At 61.2% G+C, this 17,385-nt stretch overlaps 1 protein-coding gene across 5 annotated transcripts in view; it reads left to right on the forward strand.

Moving 5' to 3' along the window:
- The window catches only part of SLC38A10 (solute carrier family 38 member 10), a 35,186-nt gene that overhangs the window by 10,811 nt on the left and 6,990 nt on the right, over positions 1-17,385 (forward strand). For all 5 annotated transcript variants that reach the window (XM_083805102.1, XM_083805101.1, XM_083805103.1 and 2 more), the window contains 7 exons: positions 1,837-1,939; positions 2,761-2,943; positions 4,858-4,969; positions 5,119-5,225; positions 10,556-10,709; positions 16,235-16,405; positions 16,694-17,152. In XM_083805102.1, coding sequence (XP_083661228.1) covers positions 1,837-1,939; positions 2,761-2,943; positions 4,858-4,969; positions 5,119-5,225; positions 10,556-10,709; positions 16,235-16,405; positions 16,694-17,152 — 1,289 coding nt within the window. The remainder of the gene's footprint in view (positions 1-1,836; positions 1,940-2,760; positions 2,944-4,857; positions 4,970-5,118; positions 5,226-10,555; positions 10,710-16,234; positions 16,406-16,693; positions 17,153-17,385) is intronic.

Below are 17,385 nucleotides of genomic sequence, written 5' to 3' on the forward strand. Positions count from 1 at the left end.
TCCCCAGCCCAGGCACTCTTTATAAGCATGTTATTCTCACGGCTTAATTTCGCTAACTTCTGAACCACCTTTTAAAAAATAAATAATTCCAACTTAAAACAAAAATCCCTCTCCTCCAGCACGTAAATGCAGCATCCAGTAAGGAAAAATAAACCTTGAGAAACTGGCGATTTGCTTGAGGGTTTGATGCCTTTTGCTCTTTAAAAGCGATCCTGTTGGGGCTGAACTTGCAAAGTAGGTCGCTCCTCTGCAGTTGTGCAGCACGGAGGTGTGCTGCGGGGCTGAGAACAGGGAGCGTGAGGGCTCGGGGCTCCCCTCTGCTGCAGCCTCCCTGCGTGACCTCGGGCGAGTCGCTGAGCCCGCTGAGTGCTGAATTTGCAGGAGTAACGCGAGTCAGGGGGTTCGTTGCCTCCGTGAGCATCAGCTCCCTGCAGGCAGGGGTAGCGCTGTGTTCAGGGAGGAGCTGCAAGGCGGCCACGACACCGGGGCAAGGACAGCACGGCGGCTCCGGCCCTCTCCAAAGCAAGGCCGTCTTCTCCGAGTCAGGTCTTGGTGCTTCTGCTGGCTTGCCTGCCCTTGCTCAGGAGGAGAGGACATCCGCTCGCACCCTCTTTGAGGTGCTGCTGTTAGAACAGATAACGTGTGGCGTGCTCATCAGGCGGGAGTCCCCGATGCTTCGCTGCCTCCAGCGCTCTCCTTCTGCTTAAAAGCAAACCCTGGGCGCGCCAGCACGCGCTGCCTGCTGCATGCTCCCTCTCCTCTTGCTTTGCCTGGAGAGGCTTTGGCGGTCAGGAGGGCCCCATGGCGTGCTGCTGGGCCTCGAGGGACCCCGAGCAGTTTCTCCAAACTAAGGAAAACCGAACGTCTGCAGGCAGGTGACCCAGCTGAGGTCGCTGAGCACCAGACTGGGAAGGAGCCGAAACCACGCGGCTGCCCGGGAAGCTTCAGTCCCTGCCGGTGGCTGCGCCGCGAGCCCGGCTGCGTCTCATCGCTTCCTCGAGCTGCTGCTCAGCTCCCTTTGTGCAGAGCCCTTTCAAATTAAGGGATTAAGGGTTAAGGGTTTTTCTGTTTGGCCTCGGCTCGACAGGCTCTCGGTTAATGGCTTTTTGCCCACTGGAGCTGGGGATGCCCCTTCCCCTCTAGCTGGATGCTCCCCCCTCCTCCTGAGAGCGACTTGGGGGAACGCGAAGCCAGGATGGAGCCCCTTGAATTCGAGTAACAAGAGCTTAATGAGTTGCTAAAATATGCACCTGATGTCACAAAGTGCATTCCACGTGCTTTCCAAGTCTGTAAATACCCCAAATCCGTGTAATTGGCGCTCCCAGCTTTCTATGAACCGAGCCCTAGCAGCAGCGCTGAAACGTGACAGGCGCTGCATTTAGCTTTGTTTGTTTAACTTTTCTTTTAGACAGTGTGATGCTCTAACCTTCTTCCTGCTTTTACTCTGTAAACACGGCGTTGCTTTAATTATCAGCACAGCCAGCTCCAAGAACAATAATCGCAGTGCGCTGCCTGGCCTGGTGCCACTGGTGTTTCAGTGGAACAAATGGTCATTCATTTTGCAACACTTTTGAACCAAAATGTTTACATCACACGTTGAGCTCCACGTGGTGGGGTGGGGAGAGCAGGAATATTTTTGCAACACTTAAAGTTATGAGTGTTCCGAAATCTCTTGGCATTGGCAGTATAAATTGTGGAATAGCAGCGAGTGTTTATGCTCCATAGGGGGAAGGTGTCAGGGAGGCTTTGCTGCTGGGCTGAGGCAGGGAACGTGCTCGAGTTCGTTTTTTCTCTCTCTGTAGAAAGTTTCCTCAAGTAACTTGCCCTTTTCTACAGTCAGGTCTTGCCTACCTATGATAGCTTGGATGAGCCGTCTGTTAAAATCATGAGCTCCATATTTGCTTCTTCCCTAAACGTGGTCACCACCTTTTACATTACGGTAAGAAACTTCCCCTTCTCTTTCCTTGCCAGAAGCCGTGCTCCGGAGGGGCAGCAGGGACCATGGTTTATCTGCAGCTGGGGCTGGTTTCTGCTTAGCTGGATTTATTCTGAAAGATATTTCACGTTTGCCGAAAGCAAAGTGAAATGGGAGAATGGTGCAGGGAACGGTGCAGGAGGCGTTTGGAGGGCCCCGGTTCTCAGCCCGGCACGCTGCCTTGGGTGGAGACAGCGGGGACGCAGCTCCTCCGTGCAGCATCAGCCTGCTGCCTGCCTTCCAGGGCACAGCCTGAAGGCGGCCCTGAGTTTAGGAGAGCTTCTTTCAGCCTCTTGCGGTGGGAAAGATGCGGAGGAAGCTGCGCTTCGTAAAGCACCGCTTCGTAAAACCGAGTTAGTAATTCCTGAGAGCAGCCCCCCCATGCGAGGTAGCCTGCTGCAGGAAATCCTCACGGCCCGTCCTTTGTTGGAGAGGGGCTGGCAGCAGGCAGCGCGTTGCTGCCCCACGTCAGGGGCCCTGACAGCTTTCCCTCTGCAGCGCTCTCCACGAAAACCCCCTGTGCTTGGCGAGAAACTCGCCTCTGCTTGTAGGGAGGGCCCGCTGTTCTTTAACCACCTGCCTCAGCATTGGGGAGCGTTGCAGCCAGGGCCCTGGAAGGGTGCCCGAGGAGGTGGCCCCACGCTCCCTCCTTGGCCCCACGCTCCCTCCCCGGCTGCTCCTAGCTCCTGGAAGGTCACCAACCCCCCCCCCTTTATATCGAGCGGGTGTGAATGTGCTTTGGAGTCAAACCCCCGCCTCTGCTCACCTCCCCTCCTGCTGGACAGGTGGGGTTCTTTGGCTACGTGAGTTACACTGAAGCCATTGCTGGGAACGTCCTAATGAACTTCCCTTCCAACCTCGTGACGGAGATGATTCGCGTGGGATTCATGATGTCGGTAGCCGTGGGGTTTCCGATGATGATTCTCCCGTGCAGACAGGCGCTGAACACCCTTCTCTTTGAGCAGCAGGTAAGATCCTCTTGTGCGGCCAGGAGCAGCTCTCTGCCTTGGTGTGCGCCTTTGAAACTTGCTTTTTTGGAGGGCTACTGTGGCTGCTTGCCTTCTGCTGCTGGCTGCTGCCTTGGGTCTGTGAGGCTCCACGCACAGCCACGTGTTCCTGAGTCGTGAGGGGTGCTCGCTGTCCCGGGGGACAAACCCTCAGTCACGGTGAAATCCTAAGTGCCTGGCCTGTGGTATTTGTGCAGCAGGAGGCCTGTGGCAGTCCCTAAACTCCGCTCTGCAGAACGGTTAATCCGTGGCACTCCGAGGTTTCTTTTCCTCCCTGCGGAGGAATTGCGTGGGCAGAAGTGCCAGGGTTGCGAGTCTGAAGCCCGCTACTGCTCTGCTGCGCCCCAGCTCACGTGGCGGCTGCTGCCCTGCTCTGCCGGTGATTTCAGCTCTCACGTAGAAGTGTTGCACAGTTCAGAGCTGAGCGGTTCTCCCCCTCGCAAAGAGGGAGAAATGTGCTTTTGGAAACAGAGGAGCCTCCTTATTTCCTGCTGCTCCAGCTGGCATCCTTTTGCTGGCCAACTCAATCTTGCTTTGCATTTAGCTCAAGCTTCTGTTCCTGGCCTCAGAGCCCAGCCTCGTTTCTTCTCTGCGTGCCTGCTCATTTCTGCTCTTTTATTATTATTATTCTCATCTTTCCACCTCTGTCAATAGCTCCCTGAGCAGCCTTCTCCTCTCCGGGTTCAGATGCCCCCTTCCGCCGGTGCCTCGCGGGCTGTTTGGTGCCGACGTGGTGCAGAACCGTGCGGCGGAGCGCGCCCCTCTCCCACACGTTCACCTTTCCCAGGGTCAGATCTTCAGACAGCCTTTGTGACTATAGTTGGTCTGTCTGATTTAGACTGTAAGTCCCTTGTGGCAGTAGCGTGTTCTCCTCTGTGTATTGTACAGCACTAAGCATGCCGATGGTATTCAGTAAATAACAGTAAGAGATTGTGGGAATGTTCTGAGGCCTTTGTGTATCTGCATAAATAGAAACCTCTTAGGGCAGGAAATAAAACTCGAGCAATTTATAGCTCTAAATCCTGCCACTTCTGCCTGTGAGAAGCCCCCGGCTCTTTTCTCACGTTGGGAGGGTCTGAGGGTGAGGGAAGGCTGCTGGCGAAAGCCAGCAGGCGTGGAGGAGCGCGGCTCTCGGGAAGCCTGGGTTCTCCCCCGGGTCCCCAACGCGTCGCTTCGCTTTTGTCTCCCACCCCTGCGGCCGGGAGCGCGGGGACCTGCCGGTTCCCTAGGGCCCGCGGGTTCGTGGCATCCCGCGCTTTCCTTCCACGCCTCCTGCTCGGGGAGTGTGGGACGGGACGGGAAACGGGGGGCGTCTGGAAGCCCTCCAGCCCCAGCAGCTCCCCCGCAGCGCCCTGCAGCCCGGCCGGGGCGGCTCCCGTCACACCGGAGGAGCCGCCCCACGCGCTGCACCGTGCTGGGAATAGCCCTGCTCCTGGAGCCTGCCGTGGGGTAGCGAAGCCGGAGCTCTTCCCCCCGTGCCCGTCCTCCCCCCTGCCTTCCCAGCTGCGCCTCTTTCTCATGCCCTTGGCCTTGGGGCCGCTCGCAGAGGCCGAGCAGCAGCAGCAGCACTGGCAGAGGGATTCGGATACAGCTGTACGGTTCACATTTGGGGCAGGATGGAAACGGCAGATTTGGCTCCTTGCCTCCCATCAGTCTTGTTCTGAAGGTTCCAGCGCAGTTGCATGTTAAAACCACTCAGCCACGTCTAACTGCCCCCACCCCGCAGAGAGCACAGCGCTGAGCTGATGAAACTGCCCCTGTTCGGTCCCCCCGCGCCCCCCTCGTCCCCCCCTGGCAGAGCTGCCCTGGAGCCGTGCGGGTGTGTAGGAGGGGGGCTCACTTCATTCTCTCCCCCTCCCGATGTTTCTCTTCCAGCAGAAAGACGGCACCTTCGCTGCGGGGGGCTACATGCCCCCGCTCCGCTTTAAAGCCCTGACGCTGGCCGTTGTGTTTGGCACCATGATCGGAGGCATCATGATCCCCAACGGTGAGCGAGGAGCCGCGGGCGAGGGCCGCCGGGCAGGATCGCTGGGCTCGTGCCGCAGCCTGCGGGGGCTCAGGCAGCCGCCCGGTGCTGCTGTGCCATGCTCCTGGAGGAGGAAGGCTCTGCTGACTCCTCTCGTTCTTCTTTGCCAGTGGAAACAGTCCTGGGCCTGACAGGTGCTACGATGGGAAGCCTCATTTGCTTCATCTGCCCGGCTCTGATCTACAAGAAGATCCACAAGAATGCGCTTTGCTCACAGGTCAGTGGTGATGCTGCTTGACATCCCCCGAAGCCCCCTGCAGAGCCTGGGAACGTAGTTAGGTGGGCTGCAGGAGGGAGAATGCTCAGCACCTCCTCCGGCACCCCCCTGCAGCCTCCCTGCTGCAGGTGGGAGCTGTCGTGGTCGGCTGCTCCGCACGGCACCGCTCGCGGGCACGCAGGCAGCAGCAGAGGGGCCGGCTCAGCGCGCGGCCTGCCCCGGGCTGGAACACCGGCTCTTTTTGTCCCTCCGGCAGCAAGCGAAGCATTCATTCGGTGCGTAAAATGCCGCTTCCAGTCCGCCTTCTGGTGGGCTTCAGGGTCTGTAGCCACAGACTGGGAAATCCAGGCAGCCTATAAAACCTGCCCGGGCCTTACGTCTCAACCTGCCCGGGCTGGGTAAAATAAACAAGGTTTCCCAGCGATGCGGTTCTTGCTGCTGACCCTTAGCTTTCTGGTTTCAACCAAAATAATAATAAAAAGGAACACACACGTAGAGGTGTTGCTCCAGGAATCGATTTTGAAGAGATCGGGGTCGCTCAGAGGCTGCTAGGAGTTTAGGTTTTCCTCCTGCTCCCGTTTGAATTGGCCTCCTCGGGGACTGGAACAAAGTGGCTCTCTGCTGGGCTTGATCTCTCTGGTTCTGCAAATAGCGTGCTTTTATGGGGTCGAAATTAGCATGTTTTGTTTTTTTCTAACAATAACTTAATCCCGCTGCCTTTTAGCAGGCCTCTGCTCCAGCATTACCAGTCACGACAGTGCTGGTCTGGGAATAAGGTTTTCAGCAAACTGCAGAGTCAGCAGGGGGAGAGCAGGACATTTTTGTGGGTCCTACAGAACTAATGCCTTTTTCTGCATTTAATGACTTGCGGCTTTGCAAACGTCCATGAAGTTTTTAAGCAGGGCGTATTTTTTTTTCTTTCCCCACGCTTTCTCTGACACAAGGAAACAGTCCAACTTTCCAGCTTTCACTCGGAATTCCGACACTTCGGTCCTAACTTCTTCGACTGAAACCCCGAGCAGGAGCCTGAATGCCAGCCTGGGTTTTTCAGGGAAACAAAGAGCACTTTCAGGAATTGCTTTCTGTTCCGGCCGAGCCAGAGCGTTTCTCTGCGGGGCCTTGAAACTGCACTTAGGGTGTGCTGAGCTCTGAGGCCGCCTGCCCAGAGGCAACTATCAGGGGTTGAGCACCGGGGCGCTCACAGTTTGTGACCCGAAATGCTGCTCCCGAGGCTGCTGGGGGTGTTCGTCCCGCAGAAACCCCACAAAGGACTGAGGGCTTATCGAAAGCATCAGCCCCCAGGTTCCCCTGGCATTTCAGGGGGCTGGCAGCAAGCTGTCCGGCCTTCTCCCGAATGATCCATGGCCTGTCAGGTTTGCATACTTGCTTTGACCGATGCTCCGGAGTGCTGCTGCGAGGGCACACCTGTCCTCAGAGCTGCTCGGCACCTCCCTGCCTCCTCTCCGGGAGCTGAGCGCGGGGCCCACCCTCTCCTCCTTCCCCCGGGTCTTCTGCGGAGACTCATTTATTCTTTCCCTGGAGCTCTGTCTTTGCTCTCCTCCTTCATTCCTGCTTCCTTTGATCAGGCGCTGCGCTCCAGCAAAACCTGCTCCTGTGAGGAGTGGCAGTCGGGGGGAGAAGGAGCCAGCCCCGGGCCCGGCCGTCCCTCCCTGCCTAAACAACGCACGTGCGTGTTCCCCTCCTGCCTCCACCGCCCTCAGCTCTCTCCCAGAGCAGCAGGCCTCCTCAGATCCGGCTCTGTTGCTTGCCTGAGTTACCGGGGCTCTCGCAGCGCTGCCTTTATGGGGCTGCCTCTGTTCCGTGCGCCTTCGTTTCAGAGCTGGGTGGATGGAGCTCGGGCTACGGGACGGGAGCTGCACCCACAGCGGTGCTCCAGGGGGAGGGACGGGGACAGTCCCAGATCTTTGCTGGCCAGCAGGGAGCCCGGGCTTCTGCCAGCGAGTTGTTAATTAGAGTTGTTAATTAGCACGGCCGCTGGTCGGGCTGGGGCAGGGGGCTGCGGTTGGCCGGGGGGTGGCACGCCGTCTTTCCAAGGCACGCGTCGGAGCAGCTCGGGGAGGCTGAAAGCTGAAAGCCAGGCAGCAGGGCTGGGGAGGAGCGTCCCCTCCCTGCGCCTTCCCGAAAGGTGCAGCTCCAGCTCCGTATCCTGCTGCCCCCCGGGGCCGGGCGAGGTTTGGCAGAGCCCTGCGGAAGGTCGTGCTGTGAGGTCTGCAAACGGCGCTCGGCTCCCGGCAGCAAGGTGCTGGCTCCTGGTGCTGACACAAAGCGTGTCCGGGAGGCCCCTCCGCGGGAGCCCGGCGCTGCTGTTGTCCTGCTTGGGGCAGAGGAGCCACAGGGAGGCTGCTCGGGGTCGGGAAGTGCAGCTGGGAAGGGTGCCCCGAGCCTCCCCTCGCCGTGGGCCCTCTGGGTCCGTCCAGCGCCCTGAGCCCAGCACCCTGAGCACCTCCCCTCGACGAGGGACCCGGGGCTCTGCGTTCCTTCGCGCTTACGCTGCCCCTCGGTGCCCGGAGCAGCCCAGGGGAGACGAATGCACTTGTCGCGTCCCGCTGGCGGCTCAGGCGTGGTTAGAGGGTTTGGTTAATGACACCGCTGTACAAAGTTCGAGCCGCCTTCTGGGAGGAAGGACGGCCGAGGGAAAGCAACCAGCAGAGGAAACGGACGCGTAAACTTCCTCCTGTGAGCTCCCGGCCGGGCCCGGAGCGCTGCTCTCGGGGGACTCCTGCTGTGCTGACCTGCCCGTTAAGGAGCCCTCGTGGAGAGGGCTCTCTGCTCTCGGCAGGCCCCCTTCTCGCACGTGGGGGTCGGATTCTTCCCATGGGACCAGACACGGCTCGCAGCAGCCCTGCAGTGCTGCCCCCTCTCGCTCCCGGTTCTCCGCTCCGGCTGCTTGGGGTGGTTCCTGTGCTGTGTCCGGCTCCTGGGGCCACCGAGGCCTCGCGGCTCTTGGTCCCCTGATTGCCAGAGGTTTCCCCTAGGGTCCTGCTGAGTACAAAGGGCCTGGTTTTGTGTGCCGCGGGCATCTCTGTGGGCTTGGTCCAAAGCACGGACCTCCTCCTCCAGCTCCTGCGCTGCTCCCGGGGCGGCTGGGCACGGAGGCAGGCTGGAGGCGCGGGATGGCTGCGGGACGGCTGCGGCTCCACGGGCAGCCCAGCCTGGCTTCCCCTGCCACGTGTGCCCGTACCCAGCGCCCTGGGAAGCTCGCAGGTGAACTCCAAATGTTAAACAATCAGAGGGGTTCGAGTCCAAGGCCTTCGAGCCCCTGGCTTCCCTGCTAAGGCGAGAAACAACAACCCCCCTTTGGGAACGTTCGGTGTTCTCAGCCGTTTCCTACGGTTCCCTTTTCTCCCACATTGCTCCCAGTTCCTGTGGCACCAGAATAGATCCCCTTTGTGGAAACGCTCTTCCTCTCTGCTGTTGTTTCTGGAAGGGGCCGGCACAGCCGCTGAACGCCTTTCTGCGGGCCGTGCAGGGGGAGGAAGCGGAGGAGCCCCGCGCCGAGGGCAGGGACCCGCTGGCTGCGCCGCCCGGGGTTAGGCTGGCAGGATGTCTGCTCTTTGTGCAGCCGCGCGGCGAGGCAGGCGGCAGGCTGCGCTTCTGTTTCCTTTCCAGAGTCTCTAAGATCTGCCCTCTGCTCCCTGACCGCGCTGCCGGTCCCCGGTCCGGAGCTGCTCCGCGTCCTGCCGGCCCCTTCCTTCCCAAGGCGTCTCCGTGGCGGGGGGGCCGCGGGCTCCCGGGGCTCTGACCCCCCACTCCTGGGCAGCACAGCGAGGAGGGGAGCAAAGCACCGGCCCCGTCCTTCCCTCGGGGGTGTCCCTGCTTGGACTTTGCCTTTCAGTTGCTGTCCCCCCCCCCCCCCCACTCTTTATTTTCCACCTTCTGCCTCCCCCCGGTAGCCCACGGCAGCTCCCGGTTGTGTTAACGGTCCCCAGCGGCTGCTGCTGGTTTCTTCTCGCGCTGAGCCGCCTCCTTTCGCTGTGCCTGTTGTTAATCGTGCTGCGGGGCGAGGATTCTGGGGGGGGGGCGAGGCAGAGCACGAATCCCCCAGGACTCTCACGATCCCCTCGTGAGCTGCTGGCGCGGCAGCAGGGATGGGATTTACCTGGGCTCTGCGAAGGGCCGGGCGGCTCGCGTGGCCCCTGCGGGACAGAGCAGGGGTCGGCGCCCGGGGAGCAGGATTCCTCGGCAGACGGAGGCTTCGACCCGGTTGCCTGCTTGAAGCAAGCTGTTGCGGTTAGGCGTGCGGTGGAAAAAGCGGCGTCCTCGCCCCGGGGAGCCTGCGGCCGGGGCTGGGGTGGGAGCTGGAGGTGGGGAACCCGCAGCGGCCGCGAGGGGCGGACGCAGTGATGCGGTTTGTGCAGGGTTGCAGTCCTGTCTTGGAGTTCGGCTGCTGGGCAGAGCAGCAGGAATGAGCCGGGTCCCCAGCGCTTCAGACAACAGGATTGACGTTTTTTTTTAAAAAAAAAAAAAAGGCGTGTGCGGAGCGTTGCCGCATAATAAACACAACTCGCTGCAAAGTTCCAGCGTTGCGGAGGCGTTTTGCTTTGCATACGCTTTTTTCCTGCTGCTCCTGTGGCCTGCTGTGCGCCTTGGTGAAAAGGATTTGTGGGGAGACCCCGGCTCCTAGGGGAGGGAGGTGTTTCTCTGCTGGCCAAGTCGTTAGATAATAACGTTAGCTGTAGGCATTTCCTCGGTGGTGGTGTTCAGTGTCTCCTTTTCGAGTCAGAGAAGTTCTTGGAGCCCTTCCCTGCCCAGGACCCAGGTTCCGCCTTGCTGCGTTTCCCCCGTTTGGTCCCAGCCTTTTGGGACTCGGTGGTTTGCTTCTGATCGGCTTCCTCCTCGCCTTCGCCATATTCCTGGGGCATTCGCCGCCAGGGCTTGTGTGCGGAGGTCTTACTCAAAAATAGGACATTTAAAAGGGTTTACTGGAAACCTTCCTAGCCTGTGCGCGGGTCGGGCACCTCTGCTCTCAGCCGGGCCGGATTTCGTGGTGCTCCAAAGTGGCTGCTGGAAGCAGCAGGCACCGAGCCCCTGCAGCTGGACTCCTGTGCACTCCGTGCGTTTTTCTATTCCTGCGGCCTGTCCGCTTCCCTCTGATACAGGAGTTGTCTTTCCTGCAGCTTCCAGCGTCTGAAGCTCTCGCTTTGTGTCTCTGCGTCCAAATGCGACTTCTTTGCCTCTCACCCTTCTCTCCCGTCTTATTGACACGTGTGGTTGCACCGAGCTCTGAATTGGTTGGGGACGCTTTGCACGGAAAACACCGTGCGGTCCCGTTTGTTTTGCTGTGCTAACCCAAGCTCTGATCCGTGCAGATCATCCTGTGGATCGGCCTGGGAATGCTGGTTATTAGCACGTACACCACCTTGTCTGCGACCGAGGACGCCCCAGTGAAGACAGAAGCGGTGGGCTTGGAGCACCTGGAAAGAGAGGAGAGCAGAATGGACCAGGGCCCTGTCAAAATCCCGGGTACGTGTCTGCTCGAGTCGTCTCCCCAGCCCTGCTTCCAGCTCCGCTTATTAAATTGTTTTCTTTTTAAGGTGTGGTTGGGTGCAGGGTGATTTCCAGGCAGATCTTTGCAGCGTCCTGGAGATTTCTCCCAGGAGAGGCTGTGCTTCCTGGAAACGCCTTGCGGGAGCTCCACTGGGACCCTTTGGGGTTGTTCTTTGGGGAAGGGGAGGGAGAGGAGAGGCAGGGTGCGGGGCTGGGGACGGGGCACGGATGTCCCCTCCCCGTAGGGGCAGTGAGCCTGGGGACAGCTCAGCAGCGGCCACCTGTGCGAGGGCTGAGTGGCCGAACAGGGCAGCTCCCAGCTGCCAGCGCGTTGCCCACGGTTCCAGCAACCCCCATTCATCACGTTCAGAGGTATGTAAATTTACGGGCACTGCCTTTTTTTTTTTTTGGTGGTGAGGATATAAATTTGGGTTCGGTTTGAGCTCTGACAAAGCCCGTGATTATGCCTGGGCTTTGTTTACCGGTTCGCGTTATTTATTATTTGTTTACTGCGGCCGTTGATGGAATTACGGCCGCTCCCTCCCTTCCCCAGCTGCAGGCTCGCCTCGCAAGGCCATCGCTAGCAGGTGTCGCCTGACCCCGCGCTCCCCCTCGGCTGCGTCCTGTTCCTTTAGTTTATTTTGCTTTGCTTCTCCTCGTGCTTTTTTTGTTCTTCGGGGGCCTTGAAATATCCTCGCGGAGATTGAGGGCGGAAGCGAGAGGAGGGCCGCCTCTCCTGGAGATTATCCGTCCTCCCTCCTGCTCGTTGGCCGGGTTCCTGCCGAGCGGCTCCGAGTGTCTCCTCGACACCGGTGCTGCCGCCGATAACATTCAGTCGGGGCCGCGCCGGCCCTGCCAGCGCCGAGGTTTTTTTTCTGCCTTCCCCCTAGCAGCTCACCCCACAAGGCGTATGCCTTCCCAGGCGCCGGGGCGCCCGCGAGCTCCGCGCAGAAGCTGCTCTCGATCCCTTAATCGTGCGCGCTCGGCAGGGCCGGGAGGGGGGCTGCGATTGAATTCTTCCGTCTTGGTTAATTTGGGAGCGGTGATGGCCAAAGAAACAGCTGCTCGTTTCGGGAGGAGCCGCTAACGCCACGTGTGCTCGTGGCTGGGAAAATAATAAAAAAAAAAAAAAAAAGAAAAAAAGGCCCCCAAACGGCGGTGTCCCCTGGAGTTTGCTGCATCTCTTCTCCGCTTCTCCTCCACGTGAGCTGGGGTGGCGGCGCAGGAGGCTTGGCTCAGGGGCTGCCCTGCTGTGCCCGCTGCGCACCCCTGGAGCTCATCAGCGTCCTCACCGTGGGGTGCTCGCTGCTGGACCAAGTACCCCTACCCGGGAGGGATCCCTTTGGGGCCTTCTCGCTTCCTAAAGCTCCCCTGGGCCAAGCCCCGGGGCTGGGCTCCCCGTGGAGGCTCAGCTTCGCCCCCGGGGTGTCCCCGTGGTGCCGGAGGAGGAGGACGGGAGGAGAAGCGGTGCCGGGGGGGTGCTGCGTGCTGCTCCTTGGGGCCGAGCCTCCCTGCGCCCCCCCGGGCTGTGGGCCTGACCAGCAGTGAGGGGCACGAAATGACGCCCTTCTTCGTGCTGCTGCTCCCCCCGGAGCCTTCTGCAGAGCTACGAGCCCGCGGCCTGGATAAATGCTGTGGCAGCTGCATCCTGCGCTCCGGGGCAGCCCGGGTCTGGTCCTGCGGCTGGCACGGGGCAGGGGTGGGGGCGCAGGGGGTGCGCGGCTCAGCCCGGCCAGGGCAGCCCCGGGCGGTGCTGAGCCCTCTCCCCTGCAGCGCTCGGTGGCGCGCGCTCGGCGTTTATTGGCCTCTTTGATGGTGCGCGGGGCAGAACCGTGCAGACTTTCATTAAAACCCTGCCCCCTGGGCCCGGGGATTATGAATATTAGAGCATCGCCCTTTTACGCGCGCACGGATTGACCAGCGAGCTCCGAGTCGGGTTTTTTTTCCTAACGACACCCGAGCGCCCGTTGCAGCCCCAGCCTGTGTTGCTTGAGGTTTACTGTCGGCAGCTCCTCGGGAAAGGTATAAAACCCCTTTCAGAACCCTTCGGCTGCTCCACGCCGCGCGCACGTACGTTAAAAGGTTGCTAAGCTGCCTGTGAAAGCTCACGAAGGCAATTATCCGTTTAAAAAAAAAAAAAAAAGCTAATTAGGCAATTTCTCTCCGTATTTGAAAGCACCCTAGAGGGTCTCACGGGGCGGATTAAGATTTTGTAATATTTTTCAGCTCCTTACTCGCTGGTTGCCGGTTCCTTTCCCTTCCCTGGCGTTGTGCAATCCCGGCTAACAAAGACCCGATTCACGCCGTTATGCAAGAGCGCCCGCCGCCGCGGGAAGCCCTCGTGCCGTGGCCGTGGCCGCGGGGTCCCCCGGGCGCAGGTGACGCCGGGGTCCCCATTCAGCTGCTCCGCGGGCACGAAGCCTCGGGCGCGTGTTAACCCCGAGAAGAGACCCTCTCGGCTGCGGGCGGCGTGCCCGTGGGTTATTTTTCTATTTATTAAGGGCCGCACCGGAGCAGCCCCGGACGCGTGCGAGCCGCGGGCTCTGCCCGGTTCCCGACGGCCGCGGGACCAGCTTGGCGCTGCCGCAGCTCTCCCCGGTGCTCTGCGCGAGCCAGCTTTTAATAGCGCCTGTGACACAGAAAAGGGAACCGGCAGCCTCCGGTAATTTGGGTTCGTTTTTACTGCTGGTGCGTCAGGAGACAACTGTGAACTAATTTCAGGGATGCCATTCGATAACCTTGTGAAATCTGGAACCGTCGCGGCCGCCGGGGGGGAGCTCCCGGAGGCGCCGCTCGGGCTGGGGGGGCTCTCTCCGTGTCCCCGGGGGGGTAGCCGCGTGGGGCAGCCCGGCCTTCCCCGGGGGTTTTGGGGGGGTGTGTGGCGTGCCCCCGTCCCTTCCCCTCGCTTTCTGTAACGGGGGTGCCCCTCCCGTATGCCTCACAAAACGGGGTCGCTCCATTTCAGCGGGCTCAAGCGGTCGAAGCTCGGCCTTGATGCGTGGCCGCAGGATTCGGCGCGGGCAGGGCTGCGGTGGGCAGAGCGCCGCGAGAACCCCGCGGGGAGGGGGGACTTTAATGCCTCCCCGGGACCGCTGCCGCTGCTACCCGACCCGGCAGCGAGGCGGGGAGGGAAGCTTTTAGGTTGCTGATCGTGAAATTTTATTGCAGCCTGGAGAGGCTGCTGGCAAACCACAACACAGGGGCGCGCACACGCGCGCGCAAATCAGCTGCAGCAAGCCCCGGCTCCCCCCCCCGCCGCCCCCCGCCTGAAGGCGAGCGGAGCCCCGGGAGCGGCGAGCCCTCGGCGGGGCGAGCGCCGGGGTTTTGTTGTTGTAAGCCAAGAAGCTTTTACGGCCTCTCAGCCCCTGCCTGTAAAGTCCAGCGCCGCTCATAAAACATTAAGAGGCGCAGCATTACTGTAACGCGCTCCAAAGGGACCTGGAGGGCGACGAGACGGTTAGAGCGATTATTACACACCCTGAGCAAAATTGTTCTCTGCAAACCGCATACGGCCCCTTCTAGGTTTCCATGCAGCGCGAGAGGTCGTTAATTCGCGCCCCGATGATGAACTTAATTTTGTTTCCCGCTGAGCGAATGACGGCTTCGAGGCAACTTTGTCTTATTATGGCGTGGAGGCTTTTTGTTTTCGTCGCTGTTTGGGTTTCGCCTCTTCTCCCATTGTTTGCCGGGCCGCGAAAGCCCGCCCGTGATTTACGGCTGGCGCTCCTCGCGGCCGCGGGGCCTCCCCGGGCGGCGCTGGCACCGTCACCTGCCGCAGCGCCGCGCACCCGCGCTCGCCCTGTGCCCAACGCGGGGCTCGCTCCGGCTCCAACTCCTCCGTTTGCGTGGAAACCTTCCTCTCCTGTTCCCCCCCCCCCCCGTTTTTTGTTTTTTTTTTTTTTATTATTTTTCCCCTTGACCGCCCTCCTGCTTCACGGCTGCCTCCGCTCCTGACTCCGGCTCCGCGCCACAGCACGCTGGGGGCAGACGCGAGGCGATTTCCCCCGCTCTCCCCGCTCCGTTGAACCATGTAAGGACAGCCTCCCTCCTCTTGGGTACGTAACGCCGTGCCGCGAGGCCAGCACCACGCTGCGAACATCCGCGGGAGCAGCGCCCGGCCCCGCGTCCTGCTTCCCAGGGCCCCCGGCCAGCAGCGGGCACCGCTTCCCGCGGTCGCTTTTTTTTTTTCCTGGAAGGAGAAGCGTCCTGCCCTGGCTTGCTGAACTCCGCGCAGTCCCTCGATGGAGAGGGACAGACCCCTGAGCACCAGGCTGGGGGTTTTGCAGAAAACCCGAGGCCTTTTTTTTTTTTTTCCCCCCTCCCACCGGCAGCGCCGAGGCAGGGAGGCGCTGAGCGCCAGCCAGCGCCGGCACACGGCCCTTCGCACCCGGGGCCGAGCTCGGGGCCAAGGAGCCCGGGGTGTTCCTGGCGCGGCTCCCTCTGGGCCACGATTCATTCCTTTTTTTTTTTCTTTTTTTTTTTTTGCTTTTCCCAACTTGGGTAAGGCCCACGCAGCTGAAGTTGTGGCAATCTCCTCTTTCCCATGAGTTCATCTCGTAATAAATCGCACCAGCCCCGCGGAGGGGGAGGAGAAAACTGAAAGATGTTTATAGAATTAATTCCCCAAAGGAAATCACGGGGGGGGTGGGGAGGAGGGCAAACGGGGGGAGAGTTGGGAATTTTTTCTTACAGAAGACGCGTTTTTTTTTTCTGTTTGTTGGATGATGGAAAAAAAAAAAAGTGCAGTACAACTTCAGTGCTGGGAAACAATTACGTTTCCTCCTCTGCTGCCCTTGTAGGGGAGAGCGAGCCCCGCGCTCGCGCGGCGCAGGTCTGGGGGCCAGCAGGGCCCGCTCGGACCCCAGGGGCTCCCACGGGGCCGCTCCGGTGCTGGGCCCCGTGTCCCAGGAGCCCCCCATCCCTCTGGGGAGGGGTGACGGGAGCCCCGCGTCCCTCGGGACCGCGTCCTGAGGGCTGCTTCGTTGCGCCCCTGGCAGCGTGCCGCCTTCCCCGGGGTCGCGCAGCTCCCCTCCCTGCTGCTCCTTGCGTTGTCGGGAGGGCTGCGGGACCGCTCTTGGGGGAAAAAAAAAAAAGGGGGGGGGAAAAAATCAAATAAAATTAATAAAAAATGCGCGGAGCTGCTCTGCGGTGCGGGTGGGTGCTGGGGGCTCCTGCTGGGGGCCCCCCCACCCCGGGGGGCTCCCTGTGCTGGCGGGCAGCCGGGCGGATGCTACCATCTGGCGGCACGGGCTCGCAGCGGCAGCGGCTCCGCGCTCGTGGCTTTGGCAAACGGCTGCTGGGAGAGCAAACGGCGAGCGGAACAAAGCCCCCCGCAGCCCCTCGGGGCAGAACAAAGCCCCCCGCAGCCCCTCGGTGCCGACGCCGGGAGAGAAATAGCTGCAGGCTCGTGCCGGTGAAAGGGGGTCGCGGCGGGCACGGCTCGCCTCGGTCCCGGCGGTGCAGCCGTGCGTAACCCGGCGCCACGAACCGTGCGTTCACAGAGCAGAACCCCGCAGCCGAGGAGGCGGAGGATGACCGCGATAAACCGAAGCTGCTGGACGAGAAGGAAGAGATGGAGCAGCCGCAGATCAAGGTGCCCATGGAGGTACCCAAGAGAGATGAGGAGAGAGGGAAGCTGGAGGAGAAGGTGCAGCTTGACCGGCCCGACCAAGGTAAGGAGGAATTCGGGGCAGGGGCGCCAGCTTTGGGGTTGGGAGGCGTGTGTTAGAGCGCTTCGGTCAGGTAAAGGTCCCGATCTCAGCTGGCTGCCTCGTGGGCCGAAGGCGATTTAGCGTTCGGTGCTCTCGGGGCTCGTTAGGAGCGCAGCCTCTCGGTGAGGAGGCAGAAGGGCGGCAGGTACCGGGCACGGCTGCGCGTGCTGGGTGCCTGCCGGCTGTTATTTTCTCTCCCCGCCGGTACCGAGCCCCCCCCTCCCTAACCCTGCCCAACGTCTGCCCTAGGGATCGCCCTGCCCGTGGGGGAAGCGCACCGCCACGAGCCGCCCGTGCCGCGCGACGAGGTGCTGGTGGACACGGGGCGGGAGCGGGAGGAGTCCGACGAGAGCAAGCTCGCGCTCGGGGGAGCCAAAGGCAACGCGCTGCAGGAGCCCGCCGACCCGAATCCCCAGGAAGAGGCGCTTGGCCCGAAACAAGGGAAGGAGGCGATGGCCGAGAACCGGCCGCGGGCAGGGACTGACGAGCCAGCGAAGAATCCGAAGCACGGCCTGGAGGCGGAGGTGCAGCAGGGCGGCAGGCCGCCCTACAAGGAGCAGCAGCCGGACAAACAAGCGCTGGGCGCCAAGGCGCAGGCCGCCCTGCCAGATGGTGACAGGAAAGCTGAGGCTGGGGAGAAAGCAAAGCTGCAGCCTCCCAGGAAAGCGGAGGAGGCCGCGAAGGCTGCAGAGGAGGAAGCCGAGCCCGGTAAGCTCCCGCCGCAGTGGCTCATCCGAACGGATTCCTCTCGCCCTGTAATCTGGCCCCGGTGACTGGGCGACGCGGTTACTCTTACCTGCGTCCCAGCGTTTCCTTTCCGTTGCACGAGATCAGGCTGCGAGCGTGCGCGGCCCCTCCAGCAGCTGCTGGGGAAAGGGAGGAATCTGGTGGCTTTGACAGCTACTGCGATATCTGTCAAACAGTTGTTTGCTAGCCTACTA

The sequence above is a fragment of the Anser anser genome (assembly GCF_964211835.1).
Source record: "Anser anser genome assembly, chromosome: 19".
Lineage (NCBI taxonomy): Eukaryota > Metazoa > Chordata > Aves > Anseriformes > Anatidae > Anser > Anser anser.